This window comes from Coregonus clupeaformis, unplaced genomic scaffold (genome assembly GCF_020615455.1).
Source record: "Coregonus clupeaformis isolate EN_2021a unplaced genomic scaffold, ASM2061545v1 scaf0244, whole genome shotgun sequence".
NCBI lineage: Eukaryota > Metazoa > Chordata > Actinopteri > Salmoniformes > Salmonidae > Coregonus > Coregonus clupeaformis.
Genome location: NW_025533699.1, coordinates 178,574 through 202,601, shown reverse-complemented (window position 1 = coordinate 202,601; position 24,028 = coordinate 178,574). Strand labels below are relative to the sequence as shown.

Genomic DNA, 24,028 nt, shown 5'->3' with positions numbered 1-24,028 from the left:
GACACTGTGTTACCTAGTAGTGGCAGACTGGGAGACTGGACACTGTGTTACCTAGTAGTGGCAGACTGGGAGACTGGACACTGTGTTACCTAGTAGTGGCAGACTGGGAGACAGGACACTGTGTTACCTAGTAGTGGCAGACTGGGAAACTGGACACTGTGTTACCTAGTAGTGGCAGACTGGGAGACTGGACACTGTGTTACCTAGTAGTGGCAGACTGGGAGACAGGACACTGTGTTACCTAGTAGTGGCAGACTGGGAAACTGGACACTGTGTTACCTAGTAGTGGCAGACTGGGAGACTGGACACTGTGTTACCTAGTAGTGGCAGACTGGGAGACTAGGAGACTGGACACTGTGGACAGGAAAGGGTTCATAGTAGTTCTGTGTGAAATATATGTAGCCTATGACTTGATGGGTTTGTACGGGAAAATACCAGAGTCGGCCAGTCAATTGGAGAGCTGATTGTAACTTACAGAAGTAGAACCTATCCTTAGGATGCTTATAGAATCTAAACTGTTTCAATGAAGGTCTATTTCCAACCCAATGTGTTTGATAATATTATATATAGGATATGACCTAGAGGTAACCCATAGTGCAGTCCTTTATAGTCTAGACAATACATTCAGTTAAACAAAGGAGGATAAAATCACTTGGCACACTTTCCATCTTAATGTATATTTACTAAAGCCAACGAAAGGCCGTCCTGTTTTGGACACATATCCTGGTGGTTGTTGGAGACGAACCATTCAAACCTCAAGAGACTTCCTGGTCAAATGAAGGTGAGATATCCTGGTTGTTGTTGGAGAAGAACCATTCAAACCACAAGAGACTTCCTGGTCAAATGAAGGTGAAATATCATGGTTGTTGTTGGAGAAGAACCATTCAAAACCACAAGAGACTTCCTGGTCAAATGAAGGTGAGATAGAATATTCCTTTAGCTGCATTGTTCCATGTGTCTTCTTCTCCCTCCATCTAAGGCTTTAACAGAACAATCACTGCAGCTCCACATGGGAAGGACCTCCTCCCATTCCTGGAAATCACACAAAGCCTGTCTGCTGACGCCCCACTGCAACCTGAAGTATCCCTGCTGATGTTGGCCACGGTGTTATGAGCTATGAGGGTAACAAGTGCCCCAGACCAGCTTAACGTGTTATTCTGACTGTTGCAACAGCATAAAAACAAGAGAAGGGCAATATTGGATGTTGCGTATTGTTATGATCAATGTCATTTAAAGAAGACAATACAACAGGATATACAGTGCACTATAGGTTATTAGATGTTGACTCCGCCGTGCACTGGACTATGGCACAGACTGAAGACTTTGACAAACTACCTTACAAAGGCAAAACCTCTGACTCATCAAGCTGGGTAGCAACGCGCTTTAGGATTAAGCAAGAGAAAAACAGTGAACATCACAATTGTTTCCACAATCCCTCTGAGAGAGGCTCCCGTTAGCTTTGTCTGGTTCCAAATGAGACCAGTTTGTTTCAAAGCTTGAGACCAATTGCAATGCTGACTTTCAACTTAAAGGGGCACTTAACCCGTCCCTATTTTAACATCCTCTTTCAGTATCACTGGTATGGTGCTGGAGATAATGTAGATATATGATGTTCAAAAATGGGTGAAGTCTCCCTTTAAGTCTACATGGTAAACGGTATGTTCCAGTGTCAGCCATTTAACTGACCTAAAGTTTAGAGTTCTCCCTGTTAATGTCCCAAATGGCACCCTATTCCCTACATAGTGCACTACCCCCCCATAGGGCTCTGGTCAAAAGTAGTGCACTATCTAGGGAATAGGGTGCTATTTGGGATGCACACCCTGTCTTTAGCTCCTGAAGGAGAGGAGGGTTGCTCTGCTGTCGTTCATTCTTAACTGACACCTTGAGCGTCTAGTGCTGAACCCCTCCGCTCCAGGTTGTTGTGACTATCTCTTACAGCAGAAACACTTGAAGCTACTCAGACACTAATTATTATGTTGAGCAGTTATCAGCAGACAGTCTGGTGTTTATTCCATCGGCTCTCAGCTGTGTTCCGTGACTGGAGAGTGAGTAGTACAGAAGCTGTTAAAGTTAAACCGACTCCCTGCACCTTTCAAGTTCATTACAATGATTTAAGGGCAGAAGAAACAAAAATGTGTACGATAAAAATATATTCGGACACTAATCAGCATAGCAATGTTAACCAATTCACTGCAATGTTTACATTTCAAGTTCTGTCAAGTTCTTACAGTCAAAATACATTTTAAAGTAAAATGTCAATAAAGTCAATAAAAAGAATTGGACACAAATCAGCTTCCATTTACATTTGACACAAAAAGCATTTTAAAAGATAGGGAGTTCCTAGTACTTAAATGGCTTCACGCTAAGAGGGAACTCCCTGTTCTCTACTAATACACACTGGAGTGTTGACAAAGGTCCTGAGAGAGAGAGAGAGAGAGAGAGAGAGAGAGAGAGAGAGAGAGAGAGAGAGAGAGAGAGAGAGAGAGAGAGAGAGAGAGAGAGAGAGAGAGAGAGAGAGAGAGAGAGAGAGAGAGAGAGAGAGAGAGAGAGGAGAAGAGAGAGAGAGAGAGAGAGAGAGAGAGAGAGAGAGAGAGAGAGAGAGAGAGAGAGAGAGAGAGAGAGAGAGAGAGAGAGAGAGAGAGAGAGAGAGAGAGAGAGAGAGAGAGGGAGCTACCTCTGGGACAAACTGTGTTGGCTGAGCCAGAGCTGAACTCAAGTGACCCACATTCTCTGATTACCCAACGAGAGGAGAGCAAGACGGAAAACATATTATCTGACCGAGCCAGTTGCAGTGCTGCTCAGTCAAGAGCCAGGAGGGAGCGAGGAAAGGAGGGAGAGGGAGAGAATCAGAGAGAGAGAGAGAGAGAGATAAGAGAGAGAGAGAGAGAGAGAGAGAGAGAGAGAGAGAGAGAGAGAGAGAGAGAGAGAGAGAGAGAGAGAGAGAGAGAGAGAGAGAGAGAGAGAGAGAGAGAGAGAGAGAGAGAGAGAGAGAGAGAGAGAGAGAGAGAGAGAGGGAGAAGTGGTAACCGACAACTGGAAACTGTTGATTTCACTTCCATGTGCCATAGTTTCTCTGTGTACTTAAACAGCTGTGTGAACACTGAGCCAAAGACAACATATGTTGAACGCTCTCAACTGCACACTAACTGCACACTGTACAGAATGACAGAGAGAGAATTGAGAAAGAGATGTAGATGTGTCAGCTTCAGCTTAGCTGCTATAAAATTGACAAAGACCAACTGCCACTTTCTTTCATCACCTGAAAGGTAAGGTTCAAACGTCACCAGGATAAATATAATCCATGAGCTACTTAATGAACAGAACCAACAAAGCCTCAGAGAGGGGCCTTGTATAAAACAGTCCCTATTTTCCTGGAGGTAAAGTGGAGGAGGTAGTTGTATTTACTAAGACTACCTGAGGTAAAGTGGAGGAGGTAGTTGTATTTACTAAGACTACCTGAGGTAAAGTGGAGGAGGTAGTTGTATTTACTAAGACTACCTGAGGTAAAGTGGAGGAGGTAGTTGTATTTACTAAGACTACCTGAGGTAAAGTGGAGGAGGTAGTTGTATTTACTAAGACTACCTGAGGTAAAGTGGAGGAGGTAGTTGTATTTACTAAGACTACCTGAGGTAAAGTGGAGGAGGTAGTTGTATAGACTACCTGAGGTAAAGTGGAGGAGGTAGTTGTATAGACTACCTGAGGTAAAGTGGAGGAGGTAGTTGTATTTACTAACTGAGGTAAAGTGGAGGAGGTAGTTGTATTTACTAAGACTACCTGAGGTAAAGTGGAGGAGGTAGTTGTATTTACTAAGACTACCTGAGGTAAAGTGGAGGAGGTAGTTGTATTTACTACCTGAGGTAAAGTTGAGGAGGTAGTTGTATAGACTAAGACTACCTGAGGTAAAGTGGAGGAGGTAGTTGTATAGACTACCTGAGGTAAAGTGGAGGAGGTAGTTGTATTTACTAACTGAGAGAATAATGTAATAAGGTACAATAGAAGCTTTTTCAAAGAGAAGACGCCGTCTGTATCCCAAATTGCATCCTATTCCCTATATAGTGCTCTACTTTTGGGCTTTCCCCCATAGGGCATTGGTCAGAAGTATTGCACTCTAAAGGAAATAGGGTGCAATTTGGGATGCAGCTGATGGTGTTGTTTCAACAACAGCAGGAAATACCACACACACACAGACAGTGCTCGGTTCCGCGCTCTGCTGTTCCCATCTGGGCCGCTGTCACAGAAACCTAACACAACACAACATCCACTAACCTCAGACCAACGCAGCACACGTATCCTGGTTTAACCCGGGGCATCACGCACGCACACACACACACACACACACACACACACACACACACACACACACAGACGCAGGCAGACAGGCTGCAATACGTTGCCACAAATCACTCAACTTTGCTTGTTTACTTGAGGCGAAACGAGATCTAACCCTGTTGCCAACATATCATTTAACTCTATAGTCGAAGTTCCCCTTGGAGACGATGAGTACAGTTTTTAGAACAAAGAGACAAAAGTCTAACCAAACGGTAACTAAAGCCCTGTGCAGACACCCGCCGGAATATGGCAGAGTTCCCCACCGAGTACAACGTCTCGTCCATCTAGTCAGATTTTACACGCAGGGCCACAGCCGGTGGTGACCATAGCAACGAAATAAACAAACATTATCGACGTGCAAAAAATTGAATAGCTATAACACCATAAGTGTGCATGAAAACAAATATTTACCTGTACATGAAACAGAAATTATGAATCCAAATATACATTAGAAAACAATTATTTATATGATCTTGATCACTCACACATAACATACATTTATACCCACTCTACACACCCACACACCCACTCACATACAAGCTGCTGCTACTCTGTTTATCATATATCCTGTTGCCTAGTCACCTGACCCCTATACATATCTACCTCCATCACTCCAGTATCCCTGCACAGTGTTAATATGGTACTGGAACTGACCCTGTATATAGTCACCTGACCCCTATACATATCTACCTCCATCACTCCAGTATCCCTGCACATTGTTAATATGGTATTGGAACTGACCCTGTATATAGTCACCTGACCCCTATACATATCTACCTCCATCACTCCAGTATCCCTGCACATTGTTAATATGGTATTGGAACTGACCCTGTATATAGTCACCTGACCCCTATACATATCTACCTCCATCACTCCAGTATCCCTGCACATTGTTAATATGGTACTGGAACTGACCCTGTATATAGTCACCTGACCCCTATACATATCTACCTCCATCACTCCAGTATCCCTGCACATTGTTAATATGGTACTGGAACTGACCCTGTATATAGTCACCTGACCCCTATACATATCTACCTCCATCACTCCAGTATCCCTGCACATTGTTAATATGGTACTGGAACTGACCCTGTATATAGTCACCTGACCCCTATACATATCTACCTCCATCACTCCAGTATCCCTGCACATTGTTAATATGGTACTGGAACTGACCCTGTATATAGTCACCTTACCCCTATACATATCTACCTCCATCACTCCAGTATCCCTGCACATTGTTAATATGGTACTGGAACTGACCCTGTATATAGTCACCTGACCCCTATACATATCTACCTCCATCACTCCAGTATCCCTGCACAGTGTTAATATGGTATTGGAACTGACCCTGTATATAGTCACCTGACCCCTATACATATCTACCTCCATCACTCCAGTATCCCTGCACATTGTTAATATGGTACTGGAACTGACTCTGTATTCTTCCTTACTTTATTGTGTATTTCATATTTCTTCTTATTTCTCGTGGTCTTTTTCTAGTATTATGTTATAAATTATTGTATTGTTGGGTTTTGAGTTTGCAAGAAAGGCATTTCACTGTACTTGTGCACGTGACATAAAAATAAAAAAAACTTGAAACTTGAAACTTATTGTTAAACGTGGCTCTGTAAATTGATAGCGTTAGCCAGCTAGCTAAAGTGGGCAACAGGACGTACGCGCTGACGCATTACCCCGCAGGCTACGTTTTCTCCTGGGATTGGTCAACAATGACGGCACCGTTTCAGAAATAGAACAGATTTCTATTTTCTCCGCCTCACTTGAGTGGCCTTCACTGGCACGAGCACCGCCGACCGCTCTGCCTGGATAGAATTTCGCCCCCCCCGCCGCCTAGGCTTCATTGAAAATGAATGGGCCACCCCACCCACCCCACCCCTGCTGTCTGCCAGCACCTTAAGAGTCCGTCTCTATCCACCACAAGTAGAACACCGGATCAGCACAGCAGTCTAGACAAAATGGCTGACTGTCACCCGTTTGTGGTGCTGTGAAGTCTCACTGGAATAAAGAAAGTGAGGGGGAGGATGATTATATTTCGGGAGTTCACACCCAACTCACAGAATATGAATATTATTCATTAAAGTGCTATGTTTAGGATATTGAAGCCCCTTTTTCTGCATCGTATGATGATGGCAGGTCTAGAATCACTTTGTGTTGTTTGTTCAGTACCAAGGCCAGGAGGATTTCTGGCCAGGAGGATTTCTGGCCAGGAGATCCTTACATCACAGCCTTGTTCTGATGTTCTGATCTGATAGTAGTCATTTGGTCACCGTCCAAAGAAAGCAAATGACAACAAATGAATCAATTGTATCTGTCTAGGAATGTATCTATCGCAAATCCTAGCATAACATTCATGGTGCATCAGGTTCATTTTTGTCTTCTGTAGTCGTAATCTACAAAGGCTTCTGGTTGCTATGAAGTCTTTGATCATCAAAGATAAACTCATTGTAGAGACTTGTTACACGTAACATGAAAGGAGCCAACACACCAAATCCTTCCAGCTGTGAAACAGAGGAATCAGTTGAAAAAGCTCATTTCATTCACCAACATAATAATTAAAGGCTATATAACAGCTGTATATTTCCATCGTTGTATTGTTGCTGTTGGCTGTCAGTGTTATGCTGGCTATGCCTGCATGCCAAATAGCACCCTAATACCCTTTATAGTGCACTACGGGCCCTGGTCAAAGGTAGTGCACTAAATAGGGAATAGGGTGCCATTTGGGGACGCAGCCTATGACTATTCAGGGCGGGGCGCCGAGACTAGTTATGGGGTCAGAGGATGGGGCACTGAGAAGATAACTACCCCTATCCATCTACACATCTCTGATACTCTCCTTTAACCCTAACCCCGATCCATCTACACATCTCTGATACTCTCCTTTAACCCTAACCCCTATCCATCTACACATCTCTGATACTCTCCTTTAACCCTAAACCCCTATCCATCTACACATCTCTGATACTCTCCTTTAACCCTAACCCCTATCCATCTACACATCTCTGATACTCTCCTTTAACCCTAAACCCTATCCATCTACACATCTCTGATACTCTCCTTTAACCCTAACCCCTATCCATCTACACATCTCTGATACTCTCCTTTAACCCTAAACCCTATCCATCTACACATCTCTGATACTCTCCTTTAACCCTAAACCCTATCCATCTACACATCTCTGATACTCTCCTTTAACCCTAACCCCTATCCATCTACACATCTCTGATACCCTCCTTTAACCCTAACCCCTATCCATCTATACATCTCTGATACTCTCCTTTAACCCTAACCCCTATCCATCTACACATCTCTGATACTCTCCTTTAACCCTAACCCCTATCCATCTACACATCTCTGATACTCTCCTTTAACCCTAAACCCTATCCATCTACACATCTCTGATACTCTCCTTTAACCCTAACCCCTATCCATCTACACATCTCTGATTCTCTCCTTTAACCCTAACCCCTATCCATCTACACATCTCTGATACTCTCCTTTAACCCTAACCCCTATCCATCTACACATCTCTGATACTCTCCTTTAACCCTAACCCCTATCCATCTACACATCTCTGATACTCTCCTTTAACCCTAACCCCTATCCATCTACACATCTCTGATACTCTCCTTTAACCCTAACCCCTATCCATCTACACATCTCTGATACTCTCCTTTAACCCTAACCCCTATCCATCTACACATCTCTGATACTCTCCTTTAACCCTAACCCCTATCCATCTACACATCTCTGATACTCTCCTTTAACCCTAACCCCCTATCCATCTACACATCTCTGATACTCTCCTTTAACCCTAACCCCTATCCATCTACACATCTCTGATACTCTCCTTTAACCCTAACCCCTATCCATCTACACATCTCTGATACTCTCCTTTAACCCTAACCCCTATCCATCTACACATCTCTGATACTCTCCTTTAACCCTAACCCCTATCCATCTACACATCTCTGATACTCTCCTTTAACCCTAAACCCTATCCATCTACACATCTCTGATACTCTCCTTTAACCCTAACCCCTATCCATCTACCCATCTCTGATACTCTCCTTTAACCCTAACCCCTATCCATCTACACATCTCTGATACTCTCCTTTAACCCTAACCCCTATCCATCTACACATCTCTGATTCTCTCCTTTAACCCTAACCCCTATCCATCTACACATCTCTGATACTCTCCTTTAACCCTAAACCCTATCCATCTACACATCTCTGATACTCTCCTTTAACCCTAAACCCCTATCCATCTACACATCTCTGATACTCTCCTTTAACCCTAACCCCTATCCATCTACACATCTCTGATACTCTCCTTTAACCCTAACCCCTATCCATCTACACATCTCTGATACTCTCCTTTAACCCTAAACCCTATCCATCTACACATCTCTGATACTCTCCCTTTAACCCTAAACCCTATCCATCTACACATCTCTGATACTCTCCTTTAACCCTAACCCCTATCCATCTACACATCTCTGATACTCTCCTTTAACCCTAACCCCTATCCATCTACACATCTCTGATACTCTCCTTTAACCCTAACCCCTATCCATCTACACATCTCTGATACTCTCCTTTAACCCTAACCCCTATCCATCTACACATCTCTGATACTCTCCTTTAACCCTAACCCCTATCCATCTACACATCTCTGATACTCTCCTTTAACCCTAACCCCTATCCATCTACACATCTCTGATACTCTCCTTTAACCCTAACCCCTATCCATCTACACATCTCTGATACTCTCCTTTAACCCCTAACCCCTATCCATCTACACATCTCTGATACTCTCCTTTAACCCTAACCCCTATCCATCTACACATCTCTGATACTCTCCTTTAACCCTAACCCCTATCCATCTACACATCTCTGATACTCTCCTTTAACCCTAAACCCTATCCATCTACACATCTCTGATACTCTCCTTTAACCCTAACCCCTATCCATCTACCCATCTCTGATACTCTCCTTTAACCCTAACCCCTATCCATCTACACATCTCTGATACTCTCCTTTAACCCTAACCCCTATCCATCTACACATCTCTGATTCTCTCCTTTAACCCTAACCCCTATCCATCTACACATCTCTGATACTCTCCTTTAACCCTAAACCCTATCCATCTACACATCTCTGATACTCTCCTTTAACCCTAAACCCCTATCCATCTACACATCTCTGATACTCTCCTTTAACCCTAACCCCTATCCATCTACACATCTCTGATACTCTCCTTTAACCCTAACCCCTATCCATCTACACATCTCTGATACTCTCCTTTAACCCTAACCCCTATCCATCTACACATCTCTGATACTCTCCTTTAACCCTAACCCCTATCCATCTACACATCTCTGATACTCTCCTTTAACCCTAACCCCTATCCATCTACACATCTCTGATACTCTCCTTTAACCCTAACCCCTATCCATCTACACATCTCTGATACTCTCCTTTAACCCTAAACCCTATCCATCTAGACATCTCTGATACTCTCCTTTAACCCTAAACCCTATCCATCTACACATCTCTGATACTCTCCTTTAACCCTAAACCCTATCCATCTACACATCTCTGATACCCTCCTTTAACCCTAACCCCTATCCATCTACACATCTCTGATACTCTCCCTTAACCCTAACCCCTATCCATCTACACATCTCTGATACTCTCCTTTAACCCTAAACCCTATCCATCTACACATCTCTGATACTCTCCTTTAACCCTAACCCCTATCCATCTACACATCTCTGATACTCTCCTTTAACCCTAAACCCTATCCATCTACACATCTCTGATACTCTCCCTTTAACCCTAAACCCTATCCATCTACACATCTCTGATACTCTCCTTTAACCCTAACCCCTATCCATCTACACATCTCTGATACTCTCCTTTAACCCTAACCCCTATCCATCTACACATCTCTGATACTCTCCTTTAACCCTAAACCCTATCCATCTACACATCTCTGATACTCTCCCTTTAACCCTAAACCCTATCCATCTACACATCTCTGATACTCTCCTTTAACCCTAACCCCTATCCATCTACACATCTCTGATACTCTCCTTTAACCCTAAACCCTATCCATCTACACATCTCTGATACTCTCCTTTAACCCTAACCCCTATCCATCTACACATCTCTGATACTCTCCCTTAATACCTCCTCATAATTTGCTCTATCCTCAGTGACCATTAGGACTCGGTTGATAGTAAATATGAAACATTTAACATTACAGTAAATGGGGACAGTAGGTTAAAAAAAAACATAGTTAGCGCATCCTGATGCCCAATACAGATTTGATTTTATTTTATTTTTACAGAGGACAGGTCTGATTTAATGTGACAAAATGATTACACTGCTCTGAAAACTCACCAAACTATTCCTGAGGTATTTACCTATTAGAAGCCATTTGAATATCAACACATCACCAAACTATTCCTGAGGTATTTACCTATTAGAAACTATTTGAATATCAACACATCACCAAACTATTCCTGAGGTATTTACCTATTAGAAGCCATTTGAATATCAACACATCACCAAACTATTCCTGAGGTATTTACCTATTAGAAACTATTTGAATATCAACACATCACCAAACTATTCCTGAGGTATTTACTTATTAGAAACTATTTGAATATCAACACATCACCAAACTATTCCTGAGGTATTTACCTATTAGAAACTATTTGAATATCAACACATTACCAAACTATTCCTGAGGTATTTACCTATTAGAAACTATTTCAATATCAACACATCACCAAACTATTCCTGAGGTATTTACCTATTAGAAGCCATTTGAATATCAACACATCACCAAACTATTCCTGAGGTATTTACCTATTAGAAACCATTTGAATATCAACACATCACCAAACTATTCCTGAGGTATTTACCTATTAGAATCTATTTGAATATCAACACATCACCAAACTATTCCTGAGGTATTCACCTATTAGAAACCATTTGAATATCAACCTCACCAAACTATTCCTGAGGTATTTACCTATTAGAAACCATTTGAATATCAATCTCACAAAAAATGACACACACTTAACATAAAATGTGCTAATTGTGATGGTAATTGTGATGGTAGCCACTTTGAAGAACCAGAAAGTAAAGATGATCAAGGTGTCAGACACACGTGTGATGTCATTGAAAAGCACAGAATGTCCTCTCAAATGGTACAACAGGACCTAACACAGCGGTATGTATGGCCTTAGAGACACGGAGCATAACACATGGCCATTAGAGAGGACAAAAATGAACTGCTGGGTCTCAGGAGGATATTATAGGATGAAGATTAAGGACATGATGTTCTCTATCTAATGATATGATATGAGAGATCTTATCCTATAGAAACTAGTTTGGGAGGTCAGGGGATGGGACAATGAGACCAAGGCTATCCACACAGCTCTGATATTGTCCTTTAATTAGAGGGACTAAACATGGTCCCTCTAAGCAGGTAGCTTAGTGGTTAAGAGCGTTGTGCCCCGAGCCGACTAGGTGAAAAAAAATCTGTCGATGTGCCCTTGAGCAAGGCACTTAACCCTAATTGCTCCTGTAAGTCGCTCTGGATAAGAGCGTCTGCTAAATGACTCAAATGTAAATGTCTTTTCAATGACGGTCATGAAGAAGTAGGTTTTCTACATGACGTTATGATATGAAGCATCTTATCCTATTGAAAACCTATATGTTTCTTCAGTGCATTCCTCTGCCTCTCCCTGTTGTCTGTGCTCTGGCACACTGCTTTATCACGTGGTAATAACATGGGTTAAGGTTATGGAGGTTATATGTCCCACCTAATGGCACGATATGAATCATCTTATCCTATGGGAAACCTCCCTGTGTCTGAGCTCTGCTAGCTGAGTCTGTTGCTGGCCAGATCAGCTGTAAGGCAGACAGAGTGTGTGTCTGCGGCTGGGCCTGGAGAGAGAGAGAGAGAGGGGGAGAGAGAGAGAGAGAGAGAGAGAGAGACAGAGAGAGAGAGAGAGAGAGAGAGAGAGAGAGAGAGAGAGAGAGAGAGAGAGAGAGAGAGAGAGAGAGAGAGAGAGAGAGAGAGAGAGAGAGAGAGAGAGAGATAGAGAGAGAGAGAGAGAGAGAGACAGAGAGAGAGAGAGAGAGAGAGAGAGAGAGAGACAGAGAGAGAGAGAGAGAGAGAGAGAGAGAGAGAGAGAGAGAGAGAGAGAGAGAGAGAGAGAGAGAGAGAGAGAGGGAGAGAGAGAGAGAGAGAGACAGAGAGAGAGAGAGAGAGAGAGAGAGAGAGAGAGAGAGAGAGAGAGAGAGAGAGAGAGAGAGAGAGAGAGAGAGAGAGAGAGAGAGAGAGAGAGAGAGAGAGAGAGAGAGAGATAGAGAGAGAGAGAGAGAGAGAGAGAGAGAGAGAGAGAGAGAGAGAGAGAGAGAGAGAGAGAGAGAGAGAGAGAGAGAGAGAGAGAGAGAGAGAGAGAGAGAGAGAGAGAGAGAGAGAGAGAGAGAGAGACAGAGAGAGACAGAGAGAGAGAGAGAGAGAGAGAGAGAGAGAGAGAGAGAGAGAGAGAGAGAGAGAGAGAGAGAGAGAGAGAGAGAGACAGAGAGAGAGAGAGAGAGAGAGAGAGAGAGAGAGAGAGAGATAGAGAGAGAGAGAGAGAGAGAGAGAGAGAGAGAGAGAGAGAGAGAGAGAGAGAGAGAGAGAGAGAGAGAGAGAGAGAGACAGAGAGAGAGAGAGAGAGAGAGAGAGAGAGAGAGAGAGAGAGAGAGAGAGAGAGAGAGAGAGAGAGAGAGAGAGAGAGAGAGCTGTGGTGCTGGCAATGAAGGGGTTGTCACTAGTTACCACAAGCACAAAGTCAAAATTGGCTATATCTTAAAAAATGAATGAAAATTTAAATAGCTTTTTTGTCTTAATTTAAGGTTAGCGTTAAAATCAGATTTTAAGACGATAAATTGTAGAAATAGGCGCGGTTTAGCCATAATTATGACTTTGTGGCTGTGGTAACTAGTGAGGAGCCAGTGAAGGGGGTGTGGTACATCAACAGCAAAACAAAGAGCTTAGAGTCACACTTACCATATCTCTCTCTTTCTCTCTTTCCCCTCTCTGTCTATCTATTTATCTCTCTTTCGCGCTTTCTCTCTCTCTCTCTTTCCCCTCTCTGTCTATCTATCTCTCTCTCTCTCTTTCCCCTCTCTGTCTATATATCTCTCTCTCTCTTTCCCCTCTCTGTCTATATATCTCTCTCTCTCTCTCTCTCTCTCTCTCTCTCTCTGTCTCTCTCTCTCTCTCTCTCTCTTTTTCTCTATTTCCCCTCTCTGTCTATCTATCTCTCTCTCTTTATCTCTCTCCCTCCATCCATCCTTTCCTAAAGGATTTCTTGCTTACAGTAAATACATTGATTTGACTTTCTCAGAAACGTTTTCTGATAAAGTCAAAGAGTTTTCGTATGTTTATGTATTTCTTGTGTTTTCTATAAACCTGAAACAATCCCCCATAGTTAGTATACTTCAGTAGTTGCGTGAATCCATTATGCTGCACCGGCTGGTTACATCACCTATACAGCAGGTCATCGAGTTGAGTGGTTTCTACACACGCTGAACTTATTCACCAGCCAGTGAATGCAGACAATGCTACAATGTAACGCAGCTCTCTCGTTCACTGCAACTCTAGCATTGTTGTTTTAGAGAGAGTCGTTTAGAGGGTTAACAGAATAGTAAGAGAATGTGTTTTTAAAAGCGTTTTTTCATGTGCGCAACGGGTCAATGCAATAGATAACTGTGTACGACCTTATGTGACACGTTGTGCATTGCATCAATGCGTTGGCCCACATCCAATTTAGGGTCACTATTCGTCACTATTCACACCCAGCCCTTCATAATACTAGGCTACAAGTGAAACTGAAATAAAGTAACGGAGGAATTTTATATCACATAAATAATGTATTTGAATGTTCTTTTTTTTTTTTCATAAGACAAAATGTTTTCCATCAATAAAGCAATTGTGGTTTAAAAAAAAAGGGAACTGACCTGTGTGTGTCCTTAGGTGCGCTTTGAGGTGGGACGACTTCCCGTAAACTTTTTCACAACCCGAATAATGACATTTGTGCTTTTTCTGAGGCGATTCCGGTTCGGATCGACCTCTGACACGTTTGCTGCCTCTTTGTGTGAGGTCGCCGGCGGTGCTTATGACGATAGGTGTGGCTGTATTCCCGTCCTCTGTGACTGTAGAAGGCGACACGCACCCCTCTTTTATTTTTGCCTGCTCGGCAATATCGGTAGTAGTCGTGGGTGGCTGCTGGTTAAAATCCGCTAGAATCCTGGCCACCACGAAAAGAGAGGAGTTGTCTTTGACCATGTCTTCTCCATCGTTCCTTGGATAGCAGGCTGATTCTGTTTTCAACTCTCTGTTCTCTTTAGGGTGAACGATAGCCCGGCTGGACATAGACACAAGGCACTCTGCGGCGAAATGATCCATATCCTTTCAAACGGAACACTAATGAGTAACTGGTGACATTCAAATATAACAACTATGTTATGGTTAAAGGACTTCCGTCGGGTTGATCCCTTTATGTGATTATGGAGGTAGCTTTGGTCTCAGTGTGCTATCGATAGAAAACAACTCCCATAATAAATGTTACCGGCTTCTCCGCGGAATTGCCATCCTAGATCAAAAATCTAAACGCAAACACGTCGAGTATGAATCCCTCTCCGGTCTCTGGAAATTAGACAGTTATGAAATGCTGAAAACTTTTCTTTCTTTATCCAGATGAACATCCTCCATCCCAGTTACAGTTGCCTAGCTGTCTCCTGCATTGTGACAGGTCAATGTGCCGAGTCGACTAGAGCTGTTTCCATGCTGGGGGCGTGCCATCCCGATGCATAGGGGTGTGTCGTTTTGCAGCTGCTCATCCATTGGATACCGATGCGCTCCAGAGCGCGAGAATCGTGCCGTCGTTAAACAAAGTTAGATCGGGACATTATGTCCTGAGAGGGCTGTGGACAGTTGAACCTGCGACCAAGTGCCCTTCCTATCTCTTGTATCTTCTAGAGAAAAAAAAAAAGGGCTCAGCACAAGAAGAAGAAGAGATCATATACTGTATGTAAAGTAGGCTATTCAATAAATAATATGTTATGGAGGATGACAAGGCACTATTGATAAATAATATGTTATGGAGGCACTATTGTAGTCCGTAATGTGTAATATATTACTGTGTCTTATTGTAATCCATAATGTGTAATATATTACTGTCTTATTGTAATCCATAATGTGTAATATATTACTGTGTCTTATTGTAGTCCATAATGTGTAATACATTACTGTGTCTTATTGTAGTCCATAATGTGTAATATATTACTGTGTCTTATTGTAATCCATAATGTGTAATATATTACTGTGTCTTATTGTAATCCATAATGTGTAATGTATTACTGTGTCTTATTGTAATCCATAATGTGTAATATATTACTGTGTCTTATTGTAATCCATAATGTGTAATACATTACTGTGTCTTATTGTAATCCATAATGTGTAATACATTACTGTGTCTTATTGTAATCCATAATGTGTAATATATTACTGTCTTATTGTAATCCATAATGTGTAATATATTACTGTCTTATTGTAATCCATAATGTGTAATATATTACTGTGTCTTATTGTAATCCATAATGTGTAATATATTACTGTGTCTTATTGTAATCCATAATGTGTAATACATTACTGTGTCTTATTGTAATCCATAATTTGTAATATATTACTTGCATGCCCTCCAACTGTTTTAAAGACAATGTAAGAAGATAGTGCTGCATCTTCCCTTGTCTACATGTTACTTTTAATTGTCAAATAGTTTGCTAAGATAGGAATACACCTTAATATCTGGGTATTACTACCCTCCCTCCCTCCCTCCCTCCCTCCCTCCCTCCCTCCTTATCTCCCTCTCCTCCCTCCCTCCCTCCCTCTCCTCCCTCCCTCCCTCCCTCCCTCCCTCCCTCCCTCCCTCCCTCCCTACCTCCCTCCCTCCTTATCTCCCTCCCTCCCCCCCTCCCCCTACCTCCCTCCCTCCCTCCTTATCTCCCTCTCTCTCTCCCTCCCTCCCTCTGTATCTTTCTGTCTCTGAGAACACTGTATAAAACAGGTTCCACAGCTATTTTATTTTCTTTACTCAACGTTTTGTTCCTGAACTAAAAACAATTGTTGGCCTCAAATGTTTTCCAACTTGAGAAAATTCAGTCAATTTAAAATGATGTGTTTGCTCAACTTGTCTCATATGTTCATTCAACTATACATTATTATATGGGCATCTTAACAAAACTGTGCAACTGGTTACACACACTGTGCTTTTAACACGCAATGTTTTCAATTTACATATTTAACAAATGTTGAAATACACATTGCACATGTTCATTTATAAATTAATTATTATTCAACATGTCCTCACCTGGGATTTGAACACACAACCTTTTGGTTCACAACACTTCAATCTTCCTGCTACACCACCAAGTACATTGTTCTTAGTCATTTAGCAGAGACTGTTATCCAGAGAGACTTACAGTTAGTGAGCGCATACATTTTCTTTTTCATACTGGCCCCCCAGTGGGAAACAAACCCTCAACGCTGGCGTTGCAAACGACATGCTCTACCAACTGAGCTACACGGAGCCATACCATGTACGTATCAAAAAATCTGTTAAGTTGACTGTTTTCTCATCATTGATTTGATTTACTTATTTAAGCAAGTTGAGGTTTTTCTGTATAGTTGTAGAATGTTGGTATTACTCTTGTTTTAAAATAACTCCTTAATCACTATGATCAATAAAATAGTTTTTCTTGAGTGTGCTTTTAACAGAGCTGAGATTTACTTTGAAGTGTAAAGTATAGAGGTGAAATCAGTTATCGGAGCAGATGTGGTGGCATAGCAGGAAGATAGGAATGCTGGGAAGCAAGAGGTTGTGAGTTCATAATCCCAAGTGAGAACATGTTGAATATAAATTAACGTGCACAATGTAATCAGTGTGTGTCAAATATGTATGTTGAAAACAATGTATGTTAAATGCACTCTGTGCGTATAATTAGTTCCACAGCATTTTCTTTAGGTAAGATTCCCAAATAATAATTTCTAGATGAATGAACACAAGACAATCTGAGCAAAAATATCATTTTATGTTAACTACATTTTTGCCTACATTTTCTCATGTTGGAGCTAAGTTTGGGCCAAATAAACATTTTAAGTTCAGGTAACGCTTCGACTGAAAAGTTGAGTAAACAAAAAAAAAGTATGTGGAACAAGTTATATACTTAATAATACTTTTTACAATGAACGAAGGAAGAGTTCCTTTCCCCTCCTAGGTACAGCACAGTCTGGCTGTCCTGTCCTGTCCTGTCCTGATCTTTTTTTTTTTTTTTTTTTTAGGTCATTTAGCGGACGCTCTTATCCAGAGCGACTTACAGGAGCAATTAGGGTTAAGTGCCTTGCTCAAGGGCACATCAACAGATTTTTCACCTAGTCGGCTCGGGGATTAGAACCAGCGACTTTTCGGTTACTGGCACAACGCTCTTAACCACTAAGCTACCTGCCTCCTGTTCTGATCTGTCCTGTTCTGATCTGTCCTGTTCTGATCTGTCCTGTCCTGATCTGTCCTGTCCTGTCCTGTCCTGTCCTGTCCTGTCCTGATCTGTCCTGTCCTGTCCTGATCTGTCCTGTCCTGATCTGTCCTGTCCTGATCTGTCCTGTCCTGATCTGTCCTGTCCTGTCCTGTCCTGTCCTGATCTGTCCTGTCCTGTCCTGTCCTGATCTGTCCTGTCCTGATCTGTCCTGTCCTGATCTGTCCTGTCCTGTCCTGTCCTGTCCTGTCCTGTCCTGATCTGTCCTGTCCTGATCTGTCCTGTCCTGATCTGTCCTGTCCTGTCCTGTCCTGATCTGTCCTGTCCTGATCTGTCCTGTTCTGATCTGTCCTGTTCTGATCTGTCCTGTCCTGTCCTGTCCTGTCCTGTCCTGTCCTGATCTGTCCTGTCCTGATCTGTCCTGTTCTGATCTGTCCTGTCCTGATCTGTCCTGTTCTGATCTGTCATGTTCTGATCTGTTCCATCCTGCTCTGTCTCGTCCAGTCCAGTTCTGTTGTGTCTCGATCGGCCCTCTTCTGTCCTGTTATACCCTGTTCTGTCCTGTCCTGATCTGTCCTGTCCTGATCTGTCCTGTCCTGATCTGTCCTGTCCTGTTATACCCTGTCCTGTCCTGATCTGTCTTGTCCTGTCTAGCAGCTAGAGCAGGTGAGGCCATTCCTCCTGTCATTCCTCTCAGGGACAGCGTCCAGAGGAGGAAGGACACCCAGTCAGAGTGTATCCCCCGCTCCCAGCTCTCAGCTCCCCCTGACCCTTAACAACACATGGACACAGAGGCAGGGAGTCTGTCGGTCTGCGTCCCAAACTGCGTCCCAAAATAGCACCCTTTTGACCAGAAGTAGTGCACTATATAGGGAATAGGGTGCCATTTGGGACGCAGTGGGACCCTCGTTCTCTGTTCAAAGCTCTGTGTTTTAATGCCTCCTGTCCTGTCCTGACTAGGGGGTAGAATATGCAGGCAGGATGCACCAGGATACAGTGGACCGACTCTCTACTGGGGGAAATACCAGGAAACAGTGGACTGACACTCTACTGGGGGAAATACCAGGAAACAGTGGACTGACTCTCTACTGGGGGAAATACCAGGAAACAGTGGACCGACTCTCTACTGGGGGAAATACCAGGAAAAGGTGGAAGGTGACGGAGCGATGGACTGAACCAAGATTACTGCCAAGCGGTGGCATGCGTCTCCCACGGTCAAACACGGGAACTACCGGGCACTTTCAAATTCTCAGTTGTCTCAATGTTTCGATGTGATATACCTACTGTGTGTTATGCCATGATAGGTTGTCTCAATGTTTGGATGTGATATACCTACTGTGTGTTATGCCATGATAGGATCATTGCACCCAAGTTGTGGAATAGATCAAACATTGAATTGAACTGAATTGAAAACAAACTGTTGACAGTCCCTCATCTGTAAACAGTGTTCTCACCCACCCCATGGACAAGGTGTCAGTGTGTGTGTGTGTGTGTGTGTATGTGTGTGTGTGTATGTGTGTGTGTGTGTGTGTGTGTGTCTGTGTCTGTGTCTGTGTGTGTGTGTGTGTCTGTGTCTGTGTGTGTGTGTGTGTGTGTGTGTGTGTGTGTGTGTGTGTGTGTGTGTGTGTGTGTGTGTCTGTGTCTGTGTCTGTGTGTGTGTGTGTGTCTGTGTCTGTGTCTGTGTGTGTGTGTGTGTGTGTGTGTGTGTGTGTGTGTGTGTGTGTGTGTGTGTGTGTGTGTGTGTGTGTCTGTGTCTGTGTCTGTGTGTGTGTGTGTGTCTGTGTCTGTGTCTGTGTGTGTGTGTGTGTGTGTGTGTGTGTATGTGTGTGTGTGTGTGTGTGTGTGTCTGTGTCTGTGTCTGTGTGTGTGTGTGTGTCTGTGTCTGTGTCTGTGTGTGTGTGTGTGTCTGTGTCTGTGTCTGTGTCTGTGTCTGTGTCTGTGTCTGTGTCTGTGTGTGTGTGTGTGTCTGTGTCTGTGTCTGTGTCTGTGTCTGTGTGTGTGTGTCTGTGTCTGTGTGTGTGTCTGTGTCTGTGTCTGTGTCTGTGTCTGTGTCTGTGTCTGTGTGTGTGTGTGTGTGTGTCTGTGTCTGTGTCTGTGTCTGTGTCTGTGTGTGTGTGTGTGTGTCTGTGTGTGTGTCTGTGTCTGTGTCTGTGTCTGTGTCTGTGTCTGTGTGTGTGTGTGTGTGTGTGTCTGTGTCTGTGTCTGTGTCTGTGTCTGTGTCTGTGTGTGTGTCTGTGTCTGTGTCTGTGTCTGTGTGTGTGTGTGTGTCTGTGTCTGTGTCTGTGTCTGTGTCTGTGTGTGTGTGTCTGTGTCTGTGTCTGTGTCTGTGTCTGTGTCTGTGTCTGTGTTTGCTTGTCCAGTTTCATTTGTTTTGAGAACACTCTGTCTGTCACTGGGCACATGTCAGACTGTGGGGATGGGTTCAAAGTTCACAGGCCTTATCAAATTACAAGAAGTCATGAAGAAGGAACTCTTCCTGATCAGAATGGTTACTGTTGACCAGGACCTATAGGGCTCTAGAGTAGTGAACTATATAGGGTAATATGGTGCTATTAAGGATAGCCTGGGATGTCATTCTGCTGTGGTAAAGGCTTCAGTAGACCTGTAGTTAGATAGAGCTGGCAGGTAGCTTTAGGGTTATGGTTGATACTTGTTTTATAGGAAGTAGACATGGTTAGATAGAGATGGCAGGTAGCTTTAGGGTTATGGTTGATACTTGTTTAATAGGAAGTAGACACATGGTTAGATAGAGATGGCAGGTAGCTTTAGGGTTATGGTTGATACTTGTTTAATAGGAAGTAGACATGGTTAGGTAGAGATGGCAGGTAGCTTTAGGGTTATGGTTGATACTTGTTTTATAGGAAGTAGACATGGTTAGATAGAGATGGCAGGTAGCTTTAGGGTTATGGTTGATACTTGTTTTATAGGAAGTAGACATGGTTAGATAGAGATGGCAGGTAGCTTTAGGGTTATGGTTGATACTTGTTTTATAGGAAGTAGACATGGTTAGATAGAGATGGCAGGTAGCTTTAGGGTTATGGTTGATACTTGTTTAATAGGAAGTAGACATGGTTAGATAGAGATGGCAGGTAGCTTTAGGGTTATGGTTGATACTTGTTTAATAGGAAGTAGACATTCAGAAACAGTCTCGGGTATGCAAGTGTGGGATCTAGTAAGTCTATGAGAGAAGGTTTATTACAGAAGCAATGCTAGCATTGAGAACAGGACATGTTTATGAGAGCTGGAGAGGTTATGTTGTCTTTATTTACCTACAATCATCTCATCAGAACAATGGGCTGGCTTCCCTACAGAGGAATCTCTACATTGTGAAACCAGAAGGTAGGAGTGTGTCCCAAATGGAGCCCCGTAGACGATCAACAGTAGTGTACTATAAAAGGGAATAGGGTGCCTTGTGATTCTTCAGGTTGATTCAGAACAGATTGACAAAGTTACTCATCTGTGCTGTGCTTTGCATAACGGACGGAGGAAAACCCACTGAAGCACCTGTTGTTTTTTTATTAGTTAGGGTCTGGTTTTCTTTTAATTGTCTAATGACATATATGACAGAGAGGTGTATGTGACTACATGCATTAATATGTGTGTGTGTGTGCATGTGTGTGTGAGAGAGAGAAAGGGAGAGAGGAGATTGAGTGACAGAGAGATACACAGCGATACAGAGCGAGAGAGAGGGAGAGAGGGACAGAGAGGAGAGAGAGAGAGAGAGAGAGAGAGAGAGAGAGGAGAGAGAGAGAGAGAAAGAGAGAAAGAGCGAGAGAGAGAGAGAGAGAGAGGAGAAAGAGAGAGAGAGAGAGAGAGAGAGAGAGAGAGAGAGAGAGAGAGAGAGAGAGAGAGAGAGAGAGAGAGAGAGAGAGAGAGAGAGAGAGAGAGAGGAGAAAGAGAGAGGGAGAGAGAGAGAGAGAGAGAGAGAGAGAGAGGGAGGGAGAGGAGAAAGAGAGAGAGGTTTCAGTTCCCATCAGGGTTGTGCTAGTGTTTAAAGGTCTTCTGGTGTCTGACGCTGAGAGTTCTTAAACACAGGATGTGAAGAAATGGGTGGGGAACAAAACGTTTCACCCAGCACACCACACTGAGTAGAAGTGCAGTTTCTCTCTACTGAATATGGTTTAACTTTGTGTCTTAATCGTTCGGATTTCTATCACAACATGACGATAGTGCAACTGGTTAATGGGGTTTTACTCTGCGTATTTCAGTATACAGCAGAAAAACATCCCCCACAGATCAAATGTTCAGTTTCTCTCTGCTGCATGTGTAATTGTAAATGCATCAATTGATCAACAGATTGGGAGAGATTGCCTTTATCAATACGGCATTATTATCTTAAGAACGTTGTTATCTGTGTTTCTTTACGTAATATGTAATTGTTGTACTGTATGTGTGTCTATAGTTTTGTTCATTGTTGTGTTAGTGGATGTAAGTTGTTTTATCTGAAACTTTCTTCCCCCTTGCTGCTGTTGGACCAGGTCCCTCTTGAAAGAGAGATTTTATCTCAATGAGAAAAAATAACCTATAAATAAAGGTTAAATAAAAATAAAGTAAAACTCTTGAGAACGCCCTACGGGTGTTTCCATTGGTCAATACATAGTGATGCCGTCTGGCCATGATGAAAAACACAATCACTAGAGGAAGAGAGCTACATACATACCAATCATCCTTATCAATATAACACGTCATCAAAACTAACTGGAAGGTGGACTAGGTGAATGGTCAAATTAGTTCCTGCACATACCAGCTAACATATTATATGGATATGGGGAGTTTATGACGGGAGGTCGTAATTGGCTCTTTATCAGTGTTGTCTGTCTACCCTGTATCTGACAACATGATGACGTTGAAGGTTCCTGTCTACCCTGTATCTGACAACATGATGACGTTGAAGGTTCCTGTCGACCCTGTAACTGACAACATGATGACGTTGAAGGTTCCTGTCTACCCTGTAACTGACAACATGATGACGTTGAAGGTTCCTGTCTACCCTGTATCTGACAACATGATGACATTGAAGGTTCCTGTCTACCCTGTATCTGACAACATGATGACATTGAAGGTTCCTGTCGACCCTGTATCTGACAACATGATGACATTGAAGGTTCCTGTCTACCCTGTATCTGACAACATGATGACATTGAAGGTATCTGAAACACACATACTGCATAACACTCCTCTAGAATACTCAGTGGAGGTACAGGTCTTATGACCTGTTGTCCAATGGAGGTACAGGACTTATGACCTGCTGTCCAATGGAGGTACAGGTCTTATGACCTGCTGTCCAATGGAGGTACAGGTCTTATGACCTGCTGTCCAATGGAGGTACAGGTCTTATGACCTGCTGTCCAATGGAGGTACAGGTCTTATGACCTGCTGTCCAATGGAGGTACAGGTCTTATGACCTGCTGTCCAATGGAGGTACAGGTCTTATAACCTGCTGTCCAATGGAGGTACAGGTCTTATGACCTGCTGTTCAAGAACAGTATGACAGACCTGATTTATTGTTTAAAAAAATAAATAATCCCAAGGTAAGTCATTGACACTGTTCTCTTCTACAATAACAACCTGAATTGAGGAACCCCTGTGTCAGAGAATTGCTCATATTGAAGCAGAAATCAGTTGAAATGTATGAAATGGACAATACTTCACCTTGGACAATACTTCACCTTGGACAATACTTCACCTTGGACAATACTTCACCTTGATTGAAGTGTTCACACAGAGTACATATGTCTAGCCATGGCCTATGAAACCTGTTTCATTGCAGAATGTACTATAACTAACTGTGGTAATTATATGAGTCATTTTGGGTTGAGGTTATACAGGTAAGCCCTGCATTGTTCCCAGACCATCAGTTTAGTGCAGTTTCACACGCATGCACCGCGCACGCACGCACGCACGCACGCACGCACGCACGCACTCACACACACACACACACACACACACACACACACACACACACACACACACACACACACACACACACACACACACACACACACACACACACACACACACACACACACACACACACACACACACACACACACACACACACACAGCTTAACTCC

The 24,028-nt window shown here is 43.0% G+C and overlaps 1 protein-coding gene across 1 annotated transcript in view; it reads right to left on the bottom strand.

The window, feature by feature from the left end:
- The window catches only part of klf13 (Kruppel-like factor 13), a 61,852-nt gene extending 46,184 nt beyond the window's left edge, over positions 1-15,668 (bottom strand). The window contains exon 1 of the mRNA XM_041859536.2: positions 14,382-15,668. Coding sequence (XP_041715470.1) covers positions 14,382-14,829 — 448 coding nt within the window. The 5' untranslated portion in view covers positions 14,830-15,668. The remainder of the gene's footprint in view (positions 1-14,381) is intronic.
- Positions 15,669-24,028: the final 8,360 nt, after the last annotated feature.